Source organism: Carassius gibelio, chromosome B21 (assembly GCF_023724105.1).
Source record: "Carassius gibelio isolate Cgi1373 ecotype wild population from Czech Republic chromosome B21, carGib1.2-hapl.c, whole genome shotgun sequence".
NCBI lineage: Eukaryota > Metazoa > Chordata > Actinopteri > Cypriniformes > Cyprinidae > Carassius > Carassius gibelio.
In genome coordinates, this window is record NC_068416.1 from 21,129,158 (window position 1) to 21,154,832 (window position 25,675).

The 25,675-nt window shown below is 38.2% G+C and overlaps 1 protein-coding gene across 1 annotated transcript in view; it reads left to right on the forward strand.

Moving 5' to 3' along the window:
- Nucleotides 1-25,675, forward strand: part of LOC127986446 (whirlin) — an 82,908-nt gene that overhangs the window by 22,906 nt on the left and 34,327 nt on the right. The window contains exons 3-4 of the mRNA XM_052588707.1: nucleotides 20,002-20,223; nucleotides 24,510-24,635. Of these exons, the coding sequence (XP_052444667.1) occupies nucleotides 20,002-20,223; nucleotides 24,510-24,635 (348 nt within the window). The remainder of the gene's footprint in view (nucleotides 1-20,001; nucleotides 20,224-24,509; nucleotides 24,636-25,675) is intronic.

Sequence of the window (25,675 nt, forward strand, 5' to 3'; positions counted from 1 at the left end):
TAATGGTTAGCAAGTCAGATTCGTAATCCAAAGGTTGGGAGTTTGAGTCTCAGATCTTTGACCTATGTGATCTAACTATTCTGTCTGTCTTTTTATTTTAGATATTTGCACATCCATCCATCCACCCAATTTCCTATCTGTCAGTCCAGGAGTGCTTATTTTATGCCTTTATAATTATGCACTCTGTCTCTCTATAATATCATGCATTAGCAAAAGCAACCTCCTTTAATGGAATCCAGCAGTCATCGGACTAGCATACATGAAACCTGTTTTCATACATTGTAATTCAGCTGTAAACTAGCCTTTAACGTACAAAAGCACATATAGCTACTTCTTAAATTCCATTTGAGATTGGAGAAATTACAATTTGGATGGTTAAAGTTACAGTAACACAGTCGGAATGCCTTCAGTTTGAAAAGGCTGATTTGCTTTGGATTTACAAAACAAGAAGAAAAAAACATTAAAATTTTTAATCTTTTTAAATCTAATTCTAAGACTATGAATGTCATTTAAAAAAAATATTTCTCCTGTAATTATGAGTGCCTGTAAAACAAATTTTTTGCTACTTTCCCAGTCAGATTACAGGACCAAACCTCACTATTGTATAAGCTTTGCACAACAGCAAAACCTGACTCCTAATTTTGTATCACTAAAACTTGATAGAGAGTGAAAGAACACTTCCCTTTTCTCCTCCTCTCGTGTGTGTTGCAAGCCACCAGTGTATTTAGTAATGGATTGAGATGAAAGAATGGATGCTTTAAAATGATTATCGGTCCCCTGATGTCCTCAGCATAAATGGCTGTTAAGTCGTTCTCTGCAGGGGCTTATTGTACAAGCCTTGTTTATTGGTTTCTCATAGTCCAGTCATTACTTAATGACTTCCTCATAGGCTTTATGCTTAATGAACTTGCCTCGTGTAATTTAGCTCTGTGCCGAACAGAAAGGAACAAGAAAAAACTCATTGGCTGTACAGTATGTGTGCCATGTCTTGTCACTTTTAGGTGCAGTTGGCTGATATGTTAATCAATGCTGGTGTGTTTGTGGATTCAGTATTTGTAATTAGGAAATCAGCCTTTGCTGTGAATTTCCTGCTATTTTTCTTGACCGAGCGAAAATGTGGGGTTGGAAATATTGACCCGGCCTTCCGCCTTAGAAAAGTGGCTCGCATTAGCGTAGACGAAACAACAACTAAAAAATGGCCCCTAAATGGATATTGATTTATTTTGTTGTAGAAGCCAGTGACTGCTTTTCTGCGGCTATAATATTGTGTACTTCTGAGGAGAGCTGTGTTTTTCATGAGAGTGCTTTCCCACTACAATGCAATCGGTCATTTAAGTGCCATGTGATCAACTTGTCATGCTGGAGATTTTCCATTGACTTCTATTGTTTATATATTGAGATAAATATACTATTTATCTGCTAAAAATACCCCTAAACATGTCCTAACCAGGGATGAAAAAGGTTGTTTCTGCATCATTGAGCTATTTATTCCTGCCCACCATGAAATCTCATTGGTCCACCTCAACATAGCTGTTTATTGAACATTAAATATGTTGCTTTATTGTGAACAGGCAAATTTTTCTCTGGTTGGTCCCAATAATGCATATTCACCCTTATGGGGACATTTGGTCCCCACAATGTTGGCAAAACCTGGACTATACACACACACACTCCTGGAATGCTGTATTGTTAAAGCAAATGATACCTACGGACTGAAACTATTTAAGGTGCACACTTTTCCTATGCATTTAAATTAACCTTGGGAAATTGTCCTTTTCTCTGTCCTTTTCATAATTCTGAGAGAACCTTTTATTCTCTGGACTGTAAGCCTTCAGACTGGGTTACTGTGACGTAAACCCTTCAGAACTCTGCCGTCTTACTCCATCCAACAGGCATAGGATTTGCTTTGTGCAAAATAAAAAATAAGTTTTACTGTCATGATATGCATTTCCTTTCATATGGATCATTTTGATAGGACTGTGCATTTATGTGCACCAGTGCTGTGGACCAACTAACTAAATGTTGTAATGAAAATAAGTTACTATATTTTTCAGTAGCATGACAGTAGCAGTAGCTGAGCTGTTTTATAATGTGACGTTCCTGGAAAATCAAGCTGGGCCATTTCATATCAAATCAACAATATTTCAGAAACTTATATTTTAATTTTGAAGAAAGATATGCATAAATGGTGATGAAACCAAAATATGAAATGCCATGTGTGAATAATTACCAAGTAATCAACTGTTTTGTAAAGGGGTCAAAATGACAATGTTCACCTGAGATTTGGAGCCAAATTAACTTTAGAAAACATTAGAAAAAAACTTTCGAAAACATCATTATTTTATTTTCATGAGATTGGTGGGTCTGTTAGTAAAATGTTTACTTTAGCAATCCTTGTTGCATTATATGCTAAAGCTGAACATTCAGAAATCCTTGTAACTCAAGAAGTATTAAAGATATGTTAATATCTCAGTTCTTTACTTTTCTTTTGGCATCTTAATTTTTAAGGTCTTTTATGATTCAGTTCCAGAGATATGGAGATCTATTAGTAAACTGACTGTTTGCAAAGACCTGCCCTCCTTAGTTACTTTTGCTGTCCCTGACAAACAATGCAGGTCTCACAATACACATCATGTTCTCACACAGTCACAAATACATCACGGAGCAATGAGGAAACTGACAACACACTGACAGTGAAGACAGAGCCGGTTAATTCTGATATGAAACATGTCTCAGGAATCTTCGCTTTGAAATTTTGTCATTTTAAATGCAATTCATGTTCAAAAACGTGAACCGATCGTCTTTTCATATTTACATAAAGCACGAAATGAACATGAATAAACATCAGAAAGTGTTCTATTTCATTCGCGGAACACACCAATATTCAAGTTTCAAGTTAAGCCCACCGAAGTTAATCTACTCTCCTGTCTGATTTGTGGTTAAGGCTAGAAGGGATACAGCTGTGGCTACTGGGCATGCACACTTACATATTTTCAGAACCAACAATATAATGTGAAACCTATGAAAATGGTTTTAAAAAGCACATGGTGCAATAGTTTTTATCTCTTTAGAGTGTCATGGTGACCCTCTTTTTTCAGTAGAGGACCTGTAGTTTAATGAATGGGAAGAGGACATGAAGCAATAAGAAGTTAGCTGCATTGAATGAGCGCACATGTGCATATACAGCTCCCGATCCGTCCACGGAATAATAAGAGCACACATTTTAACCTATTATTTTCGAATTTAACACTCAGTATTTTAACTTCAGTGCTGCAAGCCATGCATACAGCGCCGGACGTGACAGATTTTCTGGTATGCAAAACAAGTACTTAGCTTGTTCCTTAGTTTATTGCCGTTACTGTGACAGCCAAAAGCAGCACAGTTTAACCCTCTGCACGTTTATCCTTAGTTATACTGAAAAAGTGTTAATTCAGTCGATCTTTTGCACCGTTTCTATATGGATTTCTATGGAGACAGGCTGTTGCTGTCGGGCAATATGGTGGATAACAGCGACGGCAATCACGGCACATAATATCCGCATTCTTATTGGCCAGATCACCTATCAGTCAAGCATTTCTTCAATTTTTTTTTTTTTTTTTTTTTTTTTTTTTTTTATTGTAAAAAAAAGGTTAACACTGAATGACACAGTAACATAATAAAGCTACATTGATATTTTTTATGTCACAATATGTTGCACATACAGAATTACAGTCCAGGAGATTGTTGCATCACATACACTTTCATGAACTATCTTTATTTTCATATTATGTGCAGTTCATATTCAAGTTTGTTTAGCCCAAACGGCAACTTCCCGCTCTCTCTCGTAAAGCCAACATGAAGTGAGTTAAACTGTAATTCGTCGACTGGCCGCTAGAGGCTGGCTTCTAAAGGGAGTCCATCCCGTAGACTCCCCATGTTAAAATGGCCAACTTTACAGCAGAAAAAAAAACGCTTACAGCTTTGTTCAAAAAATTATTTTGGTCTATATAGCTAATTATGCCTTTCATGAGAACTGTAAGGGGGTTAATTATTTATAACTCATCCGTTTCAATTATACTAAACCTTAAAGTTCATCATAATTAAGGGCATGGCCACTTGAGTGACAGGTGGATTGCCGTTTGCTAACACTGCCATCGCGCTAGGTGGGCGTGGCTTCAGCAACCAGCTCCCGCTTTTTTGACATTTTCGATTATTTTTTGTTTTTTGGTAAATGTAATCAAAAGTCAAAGTACCTTTTAGAGCAGCTCCTATCTACTTGAATAGGAAATTATGTCCCAAATCTGTTGAAAAATGGTATCATAAATTTAGCTTAATGGTATTTAACTGACTTTCAAAAATATACATTTTTCATGCTGGTCCAGCTGGTGTATATTCTAGAATAAAAGTTAATTAGCTCTCTTAAATGTAAGGCTGAATTCTCTTTCTTTCAGCTGCAGTATTGAGCTTTGACATTTATCCTTTACATTTTTCTCCATGTCCTTGTCATTTTGTTTCTAGATTAGCCTAGTGCAGTCTTTCATTAATTTAACATCTTTTGACCAAATACAAACCCACTATAGCCTTCTGTAAAGTGTTTACCAGTTTGTTGAGTACTAGTCACAACCCTGAGGGTGAGGGTTAAGATAAGGTAAACAGAGAGTCAGGGAGTAAGCAGAGAGTGGAAATTATCCAGTAAACCCGCTGTATCTTTGTTTGCAGAGAGCTTAAGCTCTTGGCAGTGAAATCAGTGAGGTTGATTGGTTGAGGCTGATGTGGTGTGTGTGAGTGTGAGATGATGGCTGAATTGATAAGCGGGACTTATCACCCAGACAGACCCAATGAGACATACGGTGAAACGCAACAGGATTGAACACTAAATTAAAGCACCACTAGAGAAGGGATCATGTAATTGAAGAGCTAAGTCAACACGCTAGTCCATCTCTTTCTCTTTTTTCTCTTTGTTTTTCTCTCTCTAACTCTCATTTTCTTTTTCATCTTTGTGTGGGGCTTGATGTGAAGGAAATTGATCGGTGGTTGGTCAGAGATGAACCCACAGCTGTTTTGGAAATATTTTTGCTTTGGTTTGTGTTGCCGGGTGAGATTGCAGTGTTAGCTAGATCATGTGGAAGATATCAGACTTCCGCTTTCCTATTATCTAGCCCATGTCTTTTAGTATGTTTTTAAGAGTGTGTGTTCCACAGGAGCAACAACTCTTACTCCCACATACTGCTGTATTTAACTAAATTAAGGCATGTGTATAATGCAGTATACATTTATTTATAATATATAAATGTAATATTTAATGTTATTTATTTCTGTCATTTTTATCAGCCATTACTGCACTCTTCATTGTCTAATATGTTATTTTGCTGTTCAAGAAGCATTTCTTATCAATGTTGAAAACTTTTTTTTATCCCTAAAAACTTTTTTGAAGATTTTTTAATATATATAAAAAAAAGTTCAGAAAAGCATAATTTAATTAAATTTAATTAATCATTTTCTGACTTTATAAATGTGTTTTACTTGATCAATTTAATGCACCTGCATTGAATACAAGCAGGGCTCTGAACCGGTTCAAGGAACGAAAACCGGAAACAAACGAAATTTTGACAGCAACAGAACCAGAAACAGAAACAGAAAATAAATTAAATTTTATAGTTCCGAACAGAATTGAAAATTTGAAATGACCATTAACTGGTTAATAATGTTATTTTATCATTCCATTTAAGATTTGAAATTTGCTGTTAACCGAATTCCAGTAGTACGTCCAATGCAAATGTGACGATGAAACCAACGAGTGAAATGTCCGCTCAGCTGTGAACTCATCATAGGTAACTCACAATGGCAATGCACCGCCCTTAGAGTTTATCTGAGATTATGTTAGATGAATTCAACAGTTCACATTCACCTGCAGCACTTCTGTGAATGGAGGAAACAGGATAAGATTAATAAAAAGGAATAGGCATATACACGCTTTGGTATGACCATCGCGCACACACAACAGAATTTTGCTATATTGAAACCTGTTCATTATCAAAATAAAATAGAGTCAAAGAAACAAATAAAAAAGTTACACTGCTCCATTGTACAAAATATGTTGTGTTCAGCGTGACCGCGCCTCACTTATATAGCCGATGTGAAGGATGATGTTTTATGTCGATGAAAGTACAAACACTATATAATAAATCATATTTTAGCATCCAGATACATCGGTATCAGATGTATCTTTCAAGCCCTGAAAACAAGTAGTGATTTGTTTCATAAAATAATAATTAGTGCTATAATTTCTAAAAGCAAGAATATCTCGTACAGCTTATCATGTTTTAATAATAAGGATTTTAAACAAAAAATAAGACAAAACTACAGATGTGTATGTAGTTTAAATTTGACTAAATTGCATCTTACACAGTTGAATTAGTCCTCTTCTGTTCTGATTCTTGCATGAGGATTGTTGCATCCTGTCTGCACCTGAAGGTGGACATATGTATCGAAGTGTGTCTGAACGTCAGGCAGGTATAGGAGATTATCTCTTGTATAATTCAATTTGGCTACCATTTGCCGTGTGTGGTTTGATTCCCTGTGCTAATGCGGCCGCGCATGACTCAAGCACGTCTGATCCTTCCTCTCTCAAGCCGGTGGGTGGACCATAATTGGACCCAGTTGAAAAGGCCACTAGTGACACTGACAAGCCACTAATGAAGTGATCCGGACAGTCAGCCCATCTTTATGTGCTCAACCTAACTGGCTGATCCCACAGAAAAGGAAATAACACTCCAGGAGACAGAAATCAGGGCTAGAAACATAATTACAGCCTGATTTCTCACATAAACACATCCCACAAAGCACAGTGTGCTCAAAAATGTAATAAGGGTTTCTCAGAAGTAAACGGTGCTGGATTCAACATATGCACCTCCTGGAATGAACCGTGGTCTTTTCTTGGGAGTTGCTGGGAAAAGCTACTTTGATAGGGATGTTTTTTTTTAAATAAAGGCTGTTATGTCCACTATAATAGACCCATGTAGATATCCAAGAAAACCACAGTTAGCCTTGGCTGTAAGACAATGCGTAATTATGTTGTTTGCTATGGGTTTCCTCTAGATATTCCTATGGAGTTTTACAACGGCTTTTTTATTTTTCAATTTATGACTAAAGGTCTGTGGTAAACATAACTACATACAGTATTCTACTAGTACAAAACATACAGGTTTCTAAATCAAGCAAGCCTGTGTCTGAACTTGATTGCATTTGCATTTGAAATACTCTGCTATTACATGGCTGGCACCACTGGCCACTGTTTGAATCGTTGTGTCGGGTCATGTTAGTTCATGCGTGTGTGTTTTGTAGGTAAGCATCCCCTTTTGTGGTGCCCAGGTGGTGGAGTTAATTTTACGCACAGGTGACCACTGAACATACCAGAGATAGCAGCCTGTGGCAGTGTAGATCCAGAGGCAACACTTTATCTTTCTCCTGATACACAAACATATCAAATCAAACTCTGAATTCATACACCTCCCTTAGAGGATGCTGAAAATCAGATCGCAATTCAATGCATTGAAGAATAGCATCGCAATTCAAGAAATATAACAAAAGAGAAGGAACAATGGACATAGTTTATATATACAGTAGTTATATAGCATGCATTTTGACTTAAAAAATGCTCTATCACATGCTTGTGAGGCCAGTTAAAGGGTTAAAACTCCGGTTTGTGCCCTTGAGAAGCTCATTTTGAACTTGCTGCAGTGCTTTGGCAGGGTTGCAAGCAATGATAAACACTCGTCTTGATTCGTGCTATTTCTTTGATTTAAGTGTTATCCAAATCAGTGCTTTTCTGCTCTCTTTTCATCTGCTCCTCATCTTATTTTGAGGACGAGTGATTAACTACACTTTTTTCATAATAAAGAAGGAGTTCCATGCCTCTGTGTTCGCTCTCCAGTCCCAGCAGAGGAGATGGATGGTTTTGAGCCCAGGGTCAACAGCTTTTCCTAGCCATTCACACACGCTCGCGGTATGGTCCCAGAGTCACTCTCTAGCTTGCCAGCACAAGCAGAGCACAAATAATGAACTGAGGTAACCTGTGCAGTGAGAGCTGGGGGACAGAAAGGTGTACTGAACTGTGGAAAGCTGTCATGACTGCTGCAGTCTGAAAAGAGGTATCTTCTATTGTGAGCTACATTTTTGTGAGACTGAATATAAAATGATAATGATTAAACACTGTCATGCCCCAAATTCACACCATTGGTTGAGCCAATGTTGTAGCATTGGCCTGGTTGAAATTCGTATTGATAGCAACACAGAATCACAGTATTTACACTTTTTAGGGAAATCAACCTAAAAATGGCTTTCTTATATCTTTACACCAGTGGTTCTCAACCAGGGGGTCAGGACCAACTAGGGGGCCTCAAAAAATATCAATAAAGATGACTTATTTATTAATTTTTTATTGAAGAACTAGAGTTTCCACAACCTTGGAAAACCTGGATATACTGTATGTGACCCTGGACCACAAAACCAGTCAGAAGTTGCACGGGTATAATTGTAGCAAAAGCCAAAATTAGCTATTTTTATTTTATTCCAAAAATCATTAATATATTAAGTAAAGATCATGTTCCAAGAAGATATTTTGTAAATTTCCTACCATAAATATATCAAACCGTAATTTTTGAAACTTCATTTGGACAACTTTGAAGGTGATTTTCTCAATATTTAGTTTTTTGAGATTCCAAACCATAAATGGAAAGCTTATTTATACATTATACAAATCAATGGAAATATCAATTTCAAAAAGTTTACCCTTCTGACTGGTTTTGTGGTCTAGGGTTACATATGTGGTAGCGTGATTTTAAAAGTGTGTTTTAAGTAATGTATAAAAATTTAAATAAAATAATAATTCTTATTAATTAAGTTTATATTGTTGAAATGTGAATAATGCAGTAGATCATAAATAACTGTAAAATTCAAGTATATGTTAAAAAGAGTGGGAATCTTTAAGTACATTTTGCTTTTAAAGGTATAGTTCACCCGAAAATTAACATTTGCCAAAAATTTGCTCACGCCCGGGCCATCCAGGATGTAGATGTGCGTGTTTCTTCATCAGAACAGATTTGAGGGAATGTAGCTTTACATCACTTGCTCACCAGTGGATCCTCTGCAGTGAATTACAGACTTCACAGGAATAAATTCACACAAAAATGAAAATTCTGTTAATTTTCTGCCACCTTTCACCTCAGAAGCAAATACACACCGGGAGGTCCGGGAGCAAATGTAGAACAGCAGGCCATGGACACGAATAGTAGATATTTTTTCCTATTTCTCAATGTATCATTCTCAATTTCTTCATCTATCCCTCACTTCCAGGCAGAGAAAAAAATCAGATGTCATTCTATAACCAAATGTATAATACAGCACTGGCGAGCGCTGCCTGTGGCACCGTTTGCCAACACAATAATAAGATCTCACAGAAGAAATCTTATTTGAGTTTGCCCAACAGGACTACATCCAGCTGTTGTAATTACAGTCTTTTCTTGTTATGCATTTTCAATCTTTTACACTGAGCTAGTGGAAAAAAGATTGGGTGTCTCACACAGTATGAATTTGGTGCTGTTCTAAGTGCTTTTATCTGTTATATAAAGGTCATACGTTTATGTTTTGTTTGCTGTGAGTCTTTATGCTTGTGAATGCATTGTTTTGTGTGTCTCTAAAAGCATTTGCTCTGACATGTAGGACCAAGTATCCATGCTACGGACTGTTGGGAAAAGCATATCTCCTTTAGCATGACAGCTCTGGTAATGTCTGGGTGAAGGTGATTATAGGAGATGAAGCAACAGTAACATACAACACTGGTTCCTCAGCATATAAACTAATTCTCCGATCTCATTCAAATCTTATTTCTCATCAGGTTAGTCAAGTCTTAATATCTTTTGCAATTTTGCTTCTCCATTATATTGATCTTGTTTTAAGGATGTTTAGATGGTTTTCAATGCGAAACGAGACAAAGATACCGATTAAGTAATGGATTTTTTTTTTTTGCAGTGTGGTACTTTGACAGGCTTCATACTGCATTTGCATACATTTGAGAGTCTGATTCGAGCTGTTTTTGCATTTTGAGGAGAGCATTAGTATGTTTATCCTGTTGCCTGTCATCTTTGATTTAACTGAAACAATTCTCCCTGACATAGACGTCTTCAACAAGCCCGGAGAGATGATACCGTTGTTTGTTGGTACTATATTTGTATGTCCCACAATGCTTTGTCTGTTTTTGTTTGCAAAAGCTCTTAAACTGTTTTCTCATGTTTCAGTCAAAGAGTGAAAAGTCTCCCTTAATCTTCTCCCTGATTCAAGCACCAAATCTGCCCTTAAGTCAAGCGCTCTCTTTTCTCACTCCTCTCTTTTCTATCCTGCTTGTGTATCCCCATGTTGTGGCGACCCCTGCTAAATAACTCATAAATAAGAATGAAAGATGAGACAAGAAGTTGGAAAGCAGGGAAAGGTGATTGATGGAAAGAAGGATACTTAGAGCGAGAAATGTTTGCTACAGCAGCTCGGCGTAGTCCGATCGATCCGTCCGGCATAAGATGCCAGAGCTCTGGACAGAACTGTTGAAAGATGTCAGTGCTCTCTAGAGCTGTCAAACTATATCAGACCTCACTGCCAGCAACACATGTTGTTCTCCAGATGACATTTCTGACCAATTCTGCCATTTTACCACTTAACTTTGAACATAATTCATTATCCTTTAGTGAGAAACTATTGTTTAAATTGAACGTTATTGTGCCCGGTCTCACATTATAAAGAATACATGAGAAATTGTTTTGTTATCGCTTTGGTAAATGAGATTTTGCTTATGCAGTAATGCCTAAGGGGAATACATGACTCATGGCAGTCACAGGTGAATGGACAGCCTGCTTGTCATAGCATGTTAACTGTGTTGGTGGGAATAAGCACTTTTTAAAGCAAAACAAACAAACAATTCCAGTTTCTGGAAATCGAGCATAGTGCTTTAAAGTTACTTGGTGCATTACTTTTACTTGAAATGTTGTCTTATAATCCATTACAGAGTTTATATCAGAGAATATTGTAACTTGTTCATTTAAAATTTTACTTTCCCCAGCTTAGTTGTGTATTTACAAGGCTCAAAACATTAGCCTAGAGTTCAGCTTGCAGTAAGCATGCCGCCTGGTTTAGATGCTTCAGTTAATATGGCTGTCATCATTTTTTAAATGGCTTCCACTTAGACATTACAATGTGGAGGTTTATGCGGCTGTATAAAGTGCTTGAGTATCTAATGAGGCTGTGTTGTTTAGTTTATTATTCATTATCTGTTGCTGGCGCCAACACTAACCCAGGGTTGAAAGTGGTCTTAACTCTGGGTTAAAAAAAGGGTAATCCTGGGATAAGCATAGTCTGAGAAACCTTTGAGAAGGAGATTAAATTTAGATCTAATGGAAACTTTTAATGGAAAGACTTGTGATCCTCCTAGTAATCGCAAATGTGCCAAGTCTGCAATCAACTGTTACAGATTTCAGTTTGAACTCAAGATTCTTCTAAAACCAATCAGATTTCTCATCAGATTCTTCTAAAACCAAATGTTCTCAGCTATGTTATTCATATTAGTTTTATAGCTGTATGTCCGCAATCACTGTCTTATGTGGAACTACTTTTTCTTGTAAAGAGTTTTAGGAGAAACATCTGACAGTTCAGATGAATCTTTGATAGAAAGATACAGTATCTTAGGGTCGTCACATGTGGTTGCCGCAAGCTTCTTCATCGAATCTGCCGGCCGTACCGTTTTCAAGCCGGGCTCCTCTCCCTCAGTGTGACGCTGTGTTTCGTTGTGAAAGAGAAAGTTTGTTTGGCCTTCCAAAAGAGGACAGGACTAGTGGTTAAGTTGTATTTATAACAGTTCAACCCCAATATTCAGATGTGTGCAACGCATTTTATGGTGGATTGTTTACTGATCTGCAGGATGTTCTGACTCACAGTCTGTAAGTACATTTTTTTATATTTCAAGAATTTGACATTGATGATTCAAACACAAGTTTTGAGCAGTGTAAAGTCGTGCTTATTGTTTGTAATTTCTCCAATCACAAATGCAGACATGGTTTTATGTTTACACGGTGCAATGCATAAAAAAACAGTATTAAGCCATTATAATCAGTAATTATGTCCCTACGTCATGCTGGAAGATGACATCACAGTATGGTGAGGGGTGTGACATTTACATTTATTCATTTAGCAGAAGTTTTTATCCTAAGCGACTTACAGATGAAGACAGTGGAAGCAATCAAAAACAACAAAAAGAGCAATGTTATATAAGTGCTATAACAAGTCTCAGTTAGGTTAACACAGTACACGTAGCATGGGATTTTACTAATATAATAAATAAAAAGAAAACAGATAGAATAAAAAATAAAAGAATAGAGCAAGCTAGTTAGAGGTCTTTACACATACACACACACATACATATACAATTGCATAATAAATGAAAAGAAAATAGAATACAAAAAGATTAGAAAGGTAGTTAGATTTTTTAAAGAATAGAATTAGAATAGTGAGTGTTAAAGTTACAGGGTCAAATAAAGATGGAAGAAATGGGTTTTAAGCCGATTCTTGAAGATGGCTAAGATTTCTTTAAGATTTAGCTACATTTCCGTCATATGAGCACCAAATCAACATATTAAGAATGAATGGCTGCTGAAAATTTGGCTTTGCCATAACAGGAGTTAATCGCATTTTAAAATATGCTTAAATAGAAAACAGTTATTTTAAATGAAAAAAAATTCACAATATTACATTTTTACTGTATTATGGTGCTTAAAGGTCATAACTCAGTACATGAAAGAACTGTATGATATAATCACACCTACACAAAAATCATTATATACTGTATGAGCACAGAAACTGCCTCCTATCCATCTTATTGTCCTACATTGATTCTTAAATATTTTATATTCATTATCCTCCTGGTTTTCATCCTGAATCGCTCAATCACATGCAAATGTCTCCTGCATCCCTTCCTAGCTCGTCTGTGTGTAATCTCATAAACGCATTCTGAGCACACGGCTCTGCTAACCAGACCCAATTACCCTTTGTGATCATCTAATTGGCCCCTTTTTGTTATGCTAATTCAAAGCAACAATCACAGATTGTCTGTTTATGTATGCATTTTGTGTTTGCTTCAATATCCATGCCAGCTGGTCATTGCTCTCGAGCATCACATGCTCAGACATTCGGCATTTACGACTTGATTTCTCATTCTACCCTCGGATGCTTTATCGGTCCCATTGGAAATGGCAGTAAATAAACAGAATGCCTGGCAGCTCAGTCTGTGTGTGTGTGTGTGTGTTTGTCTGTTTGTGTGTGTTGCTGTTCATGTGAATTGGTAAGGCCATCAGGCTCTGATCTGAAATGACTTGGAGTAATTAGCTTTAAGTGTTCATGGCCTTTAAAGTCAACATGAAATCAAAATTGACTATTTTCTTCCCTAATGTGCATTCCTAGTCTTACGGTGTTGCTCCACCTCTATAACGTCAAATTTATGGAAGTAAAATGAGTTGCACATGTTTTAGGTTGAGTTTAAGTTGTCTGGATGAACTAAACCCAACATTTCCTTTCTCTCTATGTGGCATGAAACTTTCTTCCATTATGTCCTTCCGTTCTTGCTTGGAGCTACATTAATACATTTTCCCAAATTATTGGCATTATTGGCTTTCCTAAGGTGACATTGTGGCAAGAAGCATTTGATAAGCTGCCTGCTTTCTCTCCTTCTCCATCCCTCCATCTCCATCTCTCTCTCTCTCTCTCTCCTCCAACAGTATTCGGTTACTCCACTCATTTGTTGACACACTCCATCAGACAGTGTCACAGTCAGCACTTTAGAGCAGCGATGGTGCATTAAGAATCTCGCTGTCAGGCACTCTTTTATTTGTTAGTATTCACAGCAGGGACAAAGCTGTTTTTTATCTTCTCCTCTAGTCTGTTAAAGCAGTAGTTCACTGAAAAAGGAATATCATTTACTCACCCTCATGTTGTTCCAAACTCGTATGACTTTATTTCTTCTGTGGAATGTAAAAGAAAGAGTTCTGAAGAATGTACTAGTTTTTTTGTTGTTTTGTTTTTTCATGCAGTTACAGTGAATGGGACTTCCAAGCTTCAAGATACAAACAAAAAATTCATAAAAGCATCTAAATATGTTATAATATAATATTTAACAATAAACACTGCCATTCAAAAGGCTGGGTGCAGTCTTTTTTTTTTTTTAAGAAATTTATACTTTTATACAGCAAAAACAATAATTTGATCAAAAGTAACAGAAAAGACTATTATATTTATTTAAAAATATAAAAAAAAATGGCTGCTGAAAATTCAGCTTTGAATTTTAAAACAGATTAAAGCAGAAAACAGTTTTTTTTATTGTAATAATATTTCACAATATTACTGTTTTACTGTATTGTAATTAAAATAAATGCACCTTTATTGTGAGCATAAGAGACTTTTAAAAACATAAAAAAATCGGACTTGTTGTTTAAAATTATATGGACTACTGTTTTTATATTTGTGTGGGAATTTCTTTCATGTCAAGTGTTAGTCTGCATTCATTATAATTTCAGAGAGTAACCAGTACAGTTATTTAAAATTTTGTTTTTGTGTATAACACAAACAGGTTTGGAACAACATAAGGGTGCGAAAACATTAGAATGTAATTTTTGGATGAATTATCCCTTTAAGAAATTTGAATGATGTCTTTCATCTTTTCCCTTTCTCTTTTATCCCCTGTTCATTCTGATGTGTCTGCATTATATTTGTGTTTTCTCTGCATTCCCCTATCACCAAAAAACAACCCAGTCAAATCCCGTCCCAGGCAAGAAACGAAAGCAAATGCGGACCAGATTAACTACCAAATAAATCCAAACTTTGGGCTTTGAAACATTTTTGGGGATTAACAAAGCACCATTGGTGTCATGATCCTGCCCTCGTGTCCTTGATTTTTCCTAGTCTTGAGGCAGGATCATGACAGACCCTTGTTTTGTGTACAAGCGCATGGCCTTGTCTTTGGGCCATGTGCTTGTGTTGTCTCGTTCCCTTGCCCCGCCCCCCTTGTTAACCTAGTCGTGTCGTGATTGCCCTATCTGTGTCACCTGTCGTGTCTTAATTGTTCCCCCTATTTAGATCTCCTAGTGTGCTCTGTCTTGCGTCGGTTCATTGTGTTACTTATGTGCTTCTCAGATGTGTTCCACACTGGTGACTGTGATTGTATCCTGTATACCGTGAGTGTTTGTTTATAGTTAGTGTTTAGTGTCTTTATCTGGTCAGCCCTGTCTTGTTTGGTTATTTAGTCCTTACCCTAGCCCTTGTTTTCCCCCTCGTGGGTTTTTGTTTTCCCTTTTTGTATTTAATAAACCCTTTTGTGTTGAATCCTGTCTGCACTTGAGTTCCTCCCTTGCAAACCCTGACAGAATGAACCGACCACCAAGGAACTCAGCAGACAGGAGGCAATGCTGGATGGCATCAGCCAGCCAGCGAGATTGTTTTGAGGGCTCTCGCCTTGTGGTGTTCCGGGGGACCAGGGGAGGTCGTTCCGGAGCGAGCGGGCAAGAGGAGGAGCCCCAGAGGTCCCCACCTACCCAGCTGCCAACGGTTCCAGAGGGTCGTATCCTGGCCGTGGCCACTCTGGGGGATCAGGCACATCCCTCACCGAGTCCTGAGGTGCCTCCCACACCCGTCGGTCTCCCCGGGAAGCGAGGGAGACGGTTATCGTGGGAGTCTGCCTCGGAATCGTCGGAGTCAGCCCTGCCAGAGACCGAACTCCCCCAACCCGCCTCTGACCCAGCTGTGGTCTCTGCACCGCGCCCAAGGAGGAAGAGGAGGAAGAGGGGGCCTGCCGGTCCTGTGACCCCGTTTCCTCCCGTGCCAGCAGCGGAGAGCGCTGGCGTGCCCGTGCCAGCAGCGGAGAGCACTGGCGTGCCCGTACCAGCAGCGGTGGGCGTGCCCGTGCCATCAGCGGAGAGCGCTGGCGTGCCCGTGCCAGCAGCGGTGAGCGCTGGCGTGCCCGACCCAGCAGCGGTGAGCTTGCCCGAGCCAGCAGCGGAGAGCGCTGGCGTGCCCGAGCCAGCAGCAGTGAGCGTGCCCGAGCCAGCAGCAGTGAGCGTGTCCGAGCCAGCAGCAGTGAGCGTGTCCGAGTCAGCAGCGGTGAGCGCTAGCGTGCCCGAGCCGGGAAAGAAAGCTGTATGCAAGTCGGCAGTCGTGAGAGCGGAGGAGAGAGCCGCGGCCGACTCTGCAGCAAAGACTCTTGTACAGTCGGTTTCATCTCATAAGGAGATGCCAATTGTCCTAGCTGCTAAAGCATTTTCTGATTATTTGTCCCGTCTTGTCCAAATTTTAGAAATCCCCGTCAGTCCTGTCTTGTCCCCTGACCCTGTCCCCAGAAGTCCCAAATGTCCAGCCGTTGTCTCCCCGTGTCCTGTTGATGTGGCCCCGTGTCCCGTTAATGTCCCCCCGTGTCCTGTGGTCCCCCCGTGTCCAGTAGATGTTGTCCCCCCGTGTCCAGTAGATGTTGTCTCCCCGTGTCCAGTAGATGTTGTCTCCCCGTGTCCAGTAGATGTTGCCCCGTGTCCAGTAGATGTTGCCCCGTGTCCAGTAGATGTTGTTCCCCCGTGTCCAGCTGTCGTCTCCCCGCGTCCTGTAAGCCTTGCCCCGCGTCCCGTAAGTGTTGCCCCGCGTCCCTTGTCTGCTCCTGTCATGTCCCCTGTCAGTTGTCCTGAGACCCCTCCCCGCCCCTCACCACCCAGACCTGCCCGTACCCCCCGTCGTCAGCCTTCGTCCTGTCCTCCTAAGATTCCTACCCCACCCCCCCGCCCTGGTCTGTCCCCCATGAACTTTGTGGTCCCGCCCCCTCCCCTTCCCTGTTTGTTTTTTTTGTTATGTCACCCTAACCCTGCCATTGTGTTTTCATGTTTGCCTTTGTTATTATTAGTCATGTCTTGTTGGTTTGTGTCTGTGTCCCAGTCGGTCATGTCCCGTGTTTGATGTTCCCTTGAGGAGCGTCTGGAAGCCGCTCCTTAAGGGAGGGGTTCTGTCATGATCCTGCCCTCGTGTCCTTGATTTTTCCTAGTCTTGAGGCAGGATCATGACAGACCCTTGTTTTGTGTACAAGCGCATGGCCTTGTCTTTGGGCCATGTGCTTGTGTTGTCTCGTTCCCTTGCCCCGCCCCCCTTGTTAACCTAGTCGTGTCGTGATTGCCCTATCTGTGTCACCTGTCGTGTCTTAATTGTTCCCCCTATTTAGATCTCCTAGTGTGCTCTGTCTTGCGTCGGTTCATTGTGTTACTTATGTGCTTCTCAGATGTGTTCCACACTGGTGACTGTGATTGTATCCTGTATACCGTGAGTGTTTGTTTATAGTTAGTGTTTAGTGTCTTTATCTGGTCAGCCCTGTCTTGTTTGGTTATTTAGTCCTTACCCTAGCCCTTGTTTTCCCCCTCGTGGGTTTTTGTTTTCCCTTTTTGTATTTAATAAACCCTTTTGTGTTGAATCCTGTCTGCACTTGAGTTCCTCCCTTGCAAACCCTGACAATTGGTGTTTATTTTCAATGGAAAGAGTGACTAACGAATTAGCAGTTTTATTTTGTTACACTTCTGGACCACAGTATTTTGCTACTTAACTCAGTAAACATTCAGCAGAACTGGGTCAGAGATACGCAATAGAAGCACGCCTGCAGACACAAACTCCCTAAACGTTTCTGAAGTGCATTGTGAGGGAGTCTGAGCTGCATAGGAAGTAGATGCAGTGAAGCCACCCTGAGAACAGGAAGTTCTCGGAGTTCAAGCCAATAATACGTTCTGGGGTTGCATTGGGAGGTGTGTGTTTAAAGGCAGTTTAGTGTATCTGTTTAAATGGGTGTGTGTTGTAGAAGAGAGAACAGTGTCATTTCACACTCAGCTGAACTTGTGGCGTCCCGCAGTGCCAGTAGTACTACCCTTGATCTGTGGAGTGATAGTGAGCATAGCAGGCCATCAGAGACCAATGAGGCAAACACCACAGGGACTTCCATGTTCCTCTGTATTGTATGTCTCTGAGCTCAGATCTGACCATGTGTTTTAGAAGTGTTGGAGCAAAACTTTATCTTTCAGTAGTTCAGCTCTTTTCAAAATAACATAGCTATTTCTAACTAGTAGCAATGTGTAGCTTTTTAAAAACTGATCTGTTTTATTGAATTGGTTTGTTCAAATAATTCATGTAAGCAAACTGCTTCTAAATTTATTCATCAGTTCATTTAAATTCTTGCACAGAATTGTCTACACCTCATTTAATAAATATTTTGTTAAATTCTCCTGGTTATTGCTTTGTTTTTTCTTAATTAGTGTGTATTATATATAGTTGTATTTGGTGTATATTATTCAGTGAATCTGAACCCTATTTTAATGTCATTGGTGAACTGAAATCAAAAGGTTTAATTTACTGGGATGAATAAAAATATGCTTAAAAATATAGGCCAGATTTACTATACAGCGCAATTCCATAAAAGCGCAGATGAGAGGGGACAATTTTCCGTGTGATTTACTGACAATGTTCACACTTAAGAACACCAGTAGTTTGATGAGAAAAAATGTAAATTTTTACATTTTTAAATTTTTTGTCTGAAATGGAAATTACAACAAATGCATATTCAATAAGGTCAGGCGCAAAAATAAGTCTTTAGTAAATCCTTACAAAAGACAAAAATATAAAAGACTGTTTGCGCTGGCGTAGGCTGTTAGTAAATCTGTCCGCAAGTGTTAAAAATCTTAAAGATTTTCACTGTTTGAATTGGGCAAATTTACCATTTAATTTTAAATATACGTGAGATACATTAAATTATTTATTTATTTATGTATGTTTATTAAATCTCATTTATAACTAAAATTATCTCTTTATTTATTGTATTTTATAATACTTTATACTTGTATAAAGTACTATTGTACTTTATAATTGTATTTGTCTATTTATAAAAATGTTACATGTTAAGTAATTTTTTTATCTTTTTATTTATTTGTAACTTTTTATTTATTTTTTGTTTAATAATTATTTTATCTGTTTATTTATTACAGTTTTAAAGATAGTGCCTTCTTAAATAGTTTCAAAATTTAGCTTCAGAATGTGTATATATTTTTTTACATTTTAAATTATGTTTATCTGCTTATTTATTTTTCTCTATTTATTTATCCTTATTATTTACGTTTTTTCTCTATTTATTTAGCTATTTATTAATGATTATTTAAAAAAATAGCGGTAACACTTTAGAATAAGGTTCCATTAGTTAATGTTAGTTAACTACTTTCGTTAACATGAACTAAGCAAGAACAATCCTTCTACAGCATTTATAAGTCTTAGTTCATGTTAATTTCAACATTTACTAATGCATTATTTAAATCAAAAGTTGTGCTTGTTAACATTAGTTAATGCACTGTGAATTACCATGAACTAACAATGAATAACTGTATTTTCATTAACTAACATTAACGAAGATGAATAAATACAGTAATAAATGTATTATTCATTGTTTGTTCATGTTAATTAATACATTAACTAACATTAACTAATGGAACCTTATTCTAAAGTGTTACCAAAATAGCTTTTAAATAGCTTTAATTAATTTAGTTTTTTGTTAGTACACTGTTAGTACAATTTTTTAATTCATCCAGTATAAAAAGGGTAATGATTCACATCTAAATTATTTTAATTAAATGAATGAAACATTTTTCTTTTTTTTTCAGTTTAACTTTAAGTGTTTAACTGCTTTAAATTGTTGCTTGAGCTAATCTTGTAGCTTGAGCTAATCTTCAGTTTCCAGGTAGCTTTGTTGACTCTGTGTGCTACTTTGTTTGTGTACGGCATGCTTATTGATGGAGCATTTATCTTACAGAGTGAAAATGTTAGCATTTTTGCATGAATATCTTGACATTCCCATAACTGTCTCTGCTTTTTATCGCTTAGCAGATACGCTAGATTGATTGTTTGGCTATGTCTCCCTGTAACTGTCTTTAACAGGTGCTGAAGGGCAGCAAAAAGCTCTCCATGTCAGTGCGTTCTGTGGGACGGATCCCTGGGGGTTATGTCACAAATCATGTCTACACCTGGGTGGATCCACAGGGGCGCAGTGTGTCCCCACCCCCTGACCTGCTGGCGGAGCATCGCAGTGCAACCCTGCGCAGGTCCAACAGTCAGGGCCGCAGCCACATGCAGCTGTTGCAGGACGGTGATGAGAAGAAGGTGAAAGTTTACATCTAAATTTGTATGAATTAAATGCTAGCAGATAGTTTAATGTGTTCACTGTACATGAAGCACATGTAAAAGGGATATGACCAAATTCCATTTAAAAACTCACCAAAGTTGCATGTATTTGATTACAAATAGACTAAAAACAATGATATTACAGCCATATGACTTCCACAATCCGGAATTGCGAAATCCAGTCATAAAAAAAGGAATTTTTCTGAATAACACAGGATGTCACGTAATTTGACAAATTTTTTGATGAATAGATCAAAAGTAGGTCTGTATACTTAAATCAAATCATGGCATGGACTAGTGTCTGTGAATATTAAGCGGCAAAATATAATTTAAATATGAATCCCTCATGTTTTGTGTTCTTCTGTGTGAATGAATGACGCAGACGCACGGTTTTGTTTACTACACTTACTGAAGTGTGTATGACTCTCATGGTGATTTCAAAATGTATGATTTTTTTTAATTTAATAATTAAAAAGGTGGTCTAGAAAATAAAAAAAAAAAATAAAAAAAAAATAAAACATAAATATAAATAAAACAAGGCTCTATAATATTGTGAAATACATAGCAATTTGACATAAGTGATGGAAAAGCTACATTTTGAGCATTTTTACATTTTTATTTATTCAGTGTCTAATATGCTTATTTGCTGCTTGAGAAATGTTTTTCATTATTACTTCCTAATTTGTGTATGTATCTGTGTGTGTAAACCATATTTATTTGAAATAGATACAATCTTTTGTAACAAATTTCACGCCCCAAACTTGTTGATAGAAGTGTATTTTTATTTGAATTAATCATCATTGTACCCAATAAAAGGACAATGATTTTTCAGATATTGCCATCTTTGTGGGGAGATTTTGTCCCCATAAAATAGTGTTTACCTGAACCACACACACACACACATTCACAATCTTACAAAATAATGGTTATCATCTTAGATAAATCGCTTTTAGCATAAAAATAATTCAGTGCAGAGTTCTCCTAAAATAGTTTCTTCATGAAGCATGTTCATAAAGCAGTTTTGTCCCTGAAACAGATGAATAAACCTCCATTCGCTCCAAGTGGAAGACAACTACATAGTTATTGAGATACAGTAAACTGAAGAGAGAGAACTTCTGATAATTTGCATGTGTAAGAGTCTTTAAACACTCGATGTTAAAGCTGCGTTGTTTACAGCTCACCAGCTTCAATAAATGGATGTGGTGTTAAGTGCTCCTGTATACCGCAGGTTGAGTGTGGAAATGAGTTTCCACTGGTGCGTAAGAGAGGTGCCAATGAAGAATTTACTTTGTCTTTCATGAAAACTGTCTGTGCTATTATTTCCTTAAATCAAAGCTCTTTGTCTTATTTTTGCCAGCTGATGACAACCTTAGTGCTGTTGAAGTGCCAACGGACTGCTGCCCTTTTCTATAAGTCATTATTTATCCGCTGTCACACACGCACATCTCCGCTAGCTAATGGGCAGAAGCACTTTAAAACTAAGCCTGATTTGGTTTACTTGGGATATTTTCTGTTACTTCTGATAAGCTTTTTGTGCTCATTTCACTCGATTAGTAAAAAAAAAAAACTGTAGCTATGTGTGTGAATTAGTGTGCGTGTTTGATTAGCATTTTACAGAGAAGTCTTTCTGGTAAACATACACAATGTGTACTCGACTGATAAACCCTTGACGTCGATGCATTTCCATTTAGAACAATACCGTCTATTAGGAGCAAATCCAAACCGGTGGATTAGTGTTTTGGGCTAGGTGTCTTTTATCGGCAAATTATTGAATATGTATGAAACATTAAGAAGCAGTAAATACAAGAGTCTGTTCCACAGTTACACAGTCTCCATCAGACCTGAACAAGTCTAAGACATCTGCAGTTGTACGCAGGTGCTCTGTTATGAATTTTAAACAATATGAATTAAATATATAAATCAGTGAAGGGTGAGAAAAAAAAATGTGTTTTGTTTGCACGTCATTATTTGCCTAAGGAACTGTGAGTGCACACTGTTAGTTGGACAAATTAAGCGATCAATCACTGTACATTTGTCCATTTTGCCTCCTTTTAAATATGAGAACTTTTTTTCTGTCCGCTTCCCAAATAGCACTGTTCCTTACCTCTCTATTTTTTGTATTCTGTGCCAGAGGTCTGTGTGTGTAAAGCAGCAGGTGTGTAGTATTTGGACGCTTAAGCCACACTTCAGAATGTCTGAATGTAATGCATTTTTTTAAAATAAATAGAGAACAAGTGCTTGTCTTTAAATTATAATTCATAAGTCAGAAGTCTGTGTTCACGTAAGCTGCATTTATTTGATAAAAAAATGCAGTAAAGCTATAATATTGTGAAATATTATTACAGTTTAAAATAACTGGTTTCTAGACCAATTCAGTTTTTTATCTGGTGGCAGAAAATGATGGTTTTAAGTAGCATTCTGTGGAGCCATGGAATAAAAGGTCAATTTCATTTTATATTTCACAATTCTGAATTAATCTCATAATCCTAATAAGGAAAAACAACTAGTCATTCTCTTTCACGATAGTATTCAAAAAAAAATATTTGCATTCCGATGATATCTCAATATTTTTAAATGTTATTAATTCCTGCAATGACAAAACTGAAATATTAGCAGCGATAACTTCAGTCTTCTGTGTCGTATGAGCCATTCTAATTGATATGAGCGCTCAGGAAACAGTTCTATTAGTTTCAATGTTGAAAACAATTAATATTACACCACGCAACTTATTTTTATGGAAACTGTGCTACACTTTTTCTGTCTGCTCCTCAGATTTGCCCTAGCACTATTACTCACCCCTCCGTAATTTCTTCTGTTCTCACCTGTGTGCCAGAATTTGTTAAATGTGGTTATAGGGGGAGAGTTTTATGAGCTGTTCATTCAGGTGTAAATCTGCCAAGGCCATTGGAGAGCGCACGCTCTTTCTCAGGCCCCGCAGCCGCTGGAAGCGAGCGCACTAGCGCAGCACGCCGACTTCATCAGCACTGCACAGCGCAGCAGAAATCTGCCTCGGTCCGCCCTGATTTACTACCCTCTTGTTCAGTCTCACAACGTGGTGAAACAATTTGCAGGGTAATTCTAACGATTTCCTCGGTACAGAAATGAAAGTTGCGTAGAAAGCTCATTTGAAAGCCGAAGTCTGTTTGGCCCCTAGCACGCTTTGCAAGAAGAATCAAAAATAAATATAAGAAGCCATTCATGAGAGAGACATTTATAAATGTGTGGCATTATGAACAATGACACACACAAAACAGAGTATGGCCCTACGCCACCTTGACCTTTCAGGGATGGCTAGTGCTAACCTTTAAGCAGCGTGCTAGGGGGTGACAGTTGCTTTAGGTGGGCGCTGGTTTCGGATGAGATGGCGCACTGCCGCATTGATCTCCCAGAGTGCTCTGGTGACCCCGTCTGATTGGGTCTGTGGGGATTCTATGATGCATTCTAATCACAGCGCTATTGTTGCTTTTGTGTGCCGCGCATTGAAGAGGTCATGGGAGTCACATGAGTCCTTCTGCTGGTTCAGCAGAACTGTCGTTCGCTAAGGCGCAGAGGTTGTTAGAGTCGAGAATTATAGTTGTAAGGCACAGTAATGGCTGCTCTATAGTTGAGAGGTGAACAACACGTTGTGGTTGGGAAGTATTTTAATTTCCTTGTCGCTGTAATGTCAGCGCTACATTTCAGTGTGTTTGTGTGTGTAGAGCAGTCTGTGTGAAGTATTTGGATGCTTAAGCCACTCTTTAAAATGTCTGATTGCTAATGCATGATACAAGATACACTACTGTTAAAAAGTTCATAAGTTTCTTGTTCTCGCCAAGGCTGCGTTTATTTGATCCAACATACAGTAAAAATTGCATTTAAATTGTAAAAAAAAATTTAAATAACTGATTTCTGTTTTAATCTAGCCTGTTTTAGAATGTCATTTATTCATGTGATGGCAAAGCTGAATTTTCAGCAGTCTTCAGTGCCACACGATCCTTAAGAAATCGTTCTGATATGCTGATTTGCAACTAAAGAGACATTTCTTATTATTTTTAATGTTTAAAAAAACAAACATTGTGTTGCTTGATATTTTTGTTGAATATATTTTTTTAAACCTTTGGAATATAAAGGAAATGACACCTTTTAGTGCTTTGGCCATTGCTAAATAATAGTGTTAACCTCTTTAAAAACAAAACGTAGTCACCCCTGACTTAAAATGCATTTTTAAATGTGTAACTTCTGTATTTGATTTAGCTGTTAATCAGACAATCTCTTCCTCTTCGCAGGTAAATCTGGTTCTGGATGACGGCCGTTCTCTGGGTCTCATGATCCGCGGAGGGGCTGAATACTCTCTGGGTATCTACATCACAGGTGTGGACAGAGGCTCTGCCGCAGAGTGTGGAGGAATAAAGGTACAGTTTATGCGTTAATCCACATTCTTTCATTTGATCTATTTTTATTGCTTTTTGCTTCACTTGTCTTATCGTGTTCTCTAACTGTCCAAGAATTTCACACTCCTTAGTCTGTATTTCTCTCTCATTTCTTACGTTAATTGTTCCACAGCTCTTTGACATGCTAATTTTAATTTTCTCTTTCCAGATATTTAAAGGTTTTCTTTGTTGCATTCAGTCTTTTGTATCAGGTTTTGCCTACCAAAATACACTGTTCTTTGCCCACTGTCTAACAGGCATCCTACAAATCTGCTGATTTGTTGACTGATAAAACATGTTTGTATATTCTGTCCAAAGAGTCCGGGTGGTTTTACCTCTGCCCCGCTTTGATTTTAGCGCTTCCCTCATGTGTGTTTGTGCATGAAAGAAAGAGAAAGAAATATTGGAGTCCACTGTGAAGTGCCTGTGATTTTTCCTCTAGCTATTCTTCTGTTGAATAATATGCCCAGACATCCTGCGTTTATTCCATTGCTAGTTTTTTCACCACATTTTTAGGTGAATATCATTATTATGTGGTGTCAGGGAAAGTTTTGAGCTCTTTTCAAGCTGGCAGTTCGCTTTGTGCTCAGCCTTTAGGTTCATGATGGGATTGAGAGGAGATGGCAGTTTAAAAGGAGGGTGATCCAGATACACTCGTGGAGAGAGAGAGCGTTGGAGAGAGTGCTGGATGTTTTATCTTCAGGCCATATGTCTGTTCGGAAGAGAGATGTGAGATGGATTTCTGGGCAGCGGTTTGGCAGGAAGCTGTGTTTCCAATGCCTCATAGCTGCTGTGGGAATCCATAAACATGAAAGCAAATAAACCCATACCCATACGTATGGTGACCCATACTCAGAATTTGTGCTCTGCATTTAACCCATCCGAAGTGCACACACACAGAGCAGTGAACACACACACACACACACTGTGAGCACACACCCGGAGCAGTGGGCAGCCATTTATGCTGCGGCGCCCGGGGAGCAGTTGGGGGTTCGATGCCTTGCTCAAGGGCACCTAAGTCG